General features: G+C 45.6%; 1 protein-coding gene across 1 annotated transcript in view; it reads left to right on the top strand.

Moving 5' to 3' along the window:
* Positions 1–1,532, top strand: part of CATSPERB (cation channel sperm associated auxiliary subunit beta) — a 153,748-nt gene that overhangs the window by 38,847 nt on the left and 113,369 nt on the right. Inside the window, exon 11 of the mRNA XM_013003687.1 lies at positions 1,412–1,458. Coding sequence (XP_012859141.1) covers positions 1,412–1,458 — 47 coding nt within the window. The remainder of the gene's footprint in view (positions 1–1,411; positions 1,459–1,532) is intronic.

A 1,532-nucleotide genomic window follows, 5' to 3' on the forward strand; every position in this document is an offset into this window, starting at 1 on the left:
ACTATCATGTTCAGCCTTCATTTGGGTTTCAGTAACTCTTCTCGGTTACATTGCCCTTGATCAAGCCCTACCAGGCCTCCTTCACCCTCCTCGCCATCAATTTTAAATCATTTGTTGTTCCCTTGTCCCTGGGGTTGTTAATACCCAATTCCTATCCCCCACCTCCCCCTCTCCCATGTCCCCACTGGAACCATCGATCCCATTGTTTTCTCCTCCAGCTTGTTTATCCAGCCTATCTTATCTAGATAGACCTGCAGAGATAAGATTATGCACACAAAAATAAGACAGAGCCAAGCAAAGCAAGAAAAGAAAACAAAACAATAACAACAAAACAAACAAACAAAAAAGAAGGGCCTGTAAATAGCTCACGGTCTGTTGACCTTTAGGAGTGTTTTCCGGTGGAGTCTAATGGGGTGCCACACCCTGGCCCCAAAGTCTATTTTTGGTATTCCCTGGGGACTTCATTGTTCTGTTCCCCTTGCTGTTCTGTTGCACACCCTTAGTGTTTTGCTTCAGTGTGGTGGGGTCAGATTGGGCGCAATTCTCGCACTGTTTCTTCAGTGTTGTCCCCCGTAACTCTATGGGTCAGTGAGGGACATCGAGTCTCGTAGTGGAGCTGGCCCTATGGTCATCTCTGTGCTTTGGCTGCTCTGAGCGGGAATATCATCCTCAGGGCTTGGTGGGCGAGGATGTGTTCCACTCTCTCTGCCTCTCCCTTCATTTGCTCCCGTGTTCTCTGATCAGACATATCCCTCTCCCTGAGCTGTAGCTTCAGTGCTGTCCTCTGAGGTGAATTCTTCTGCAGGGAGAGGGGGCTGTCCACCAAGTTGGGATTGGGGCCAGTCCTTCAGACCTCTCTATTGGTTCCCTGCTTCATGCCAGCATGTTGCATTCACGTCTTGGAGCACTGGGTTGAAGTCTGATCCCCTTTCCCTGTGGAGATATAAACAATATCCTCCCCTTGGGTGGGTTAGTGCCCTGTTCCCCTTCTACCCATGTCTTTTTCTTTCTTTTTTTTCTCCCCCCTCTCTTTTCTAGTTGGCTACCATATGTATCCCTGGATTTGGTCTGGCCCCTGCCATACTACCTGGACCTCACCCTAGGAATGTTTATACACAGTAGCTTTTTCCCTATGTCCCTTTTGCATTTTTAATTTTACCTCAGCAGACTCGTGTTTTGCTTGTCCTTTTGTGCTTGGCTTACTTCGCTTAGTATGATTTCCTCCAGTTCTTCCCATGCGGCGATGTGCTCTCTGCGTTCATCACTGCTTTTTAGGGATGCGTAGTACTCCAGTTTTTTAATCCATTCATCTGCTGATGGAAATTTGGGTTGTTTCCAACTCCTTTATGCAGTCTGTTTTATTAACACTGACCCTTCTGTTTGTAATTCTTGTCACTTTTCTATTTTGTAGTTGATTATATTACTATCACCTTTGACAGAAACAGGACTCTGAGTGAGGTATGGTATTGAATAGTTTAAAAGGTAAGAGATTTTGTTGTGCATGGGTTCATGAATTTTTATTAATCTTTAAA

The sequence above is a fragment of the Echinops telfairi genome, unplaced genomic scaffold (genome assembly GCF_000313985.2).
Source record: "Echinops telfairi isolate 266 unplaced genomic scaffold, ASM31398v2 ScPeMD7_18;HRSCAF=68, whole genome shotgun sequence".
NCBI classification, from domain to species: Eukaryota; Metazoa; Chordata; class Mammalia; order Afrosoricida; family Tenrecidae; genus Echinops; species Echinops telfairi.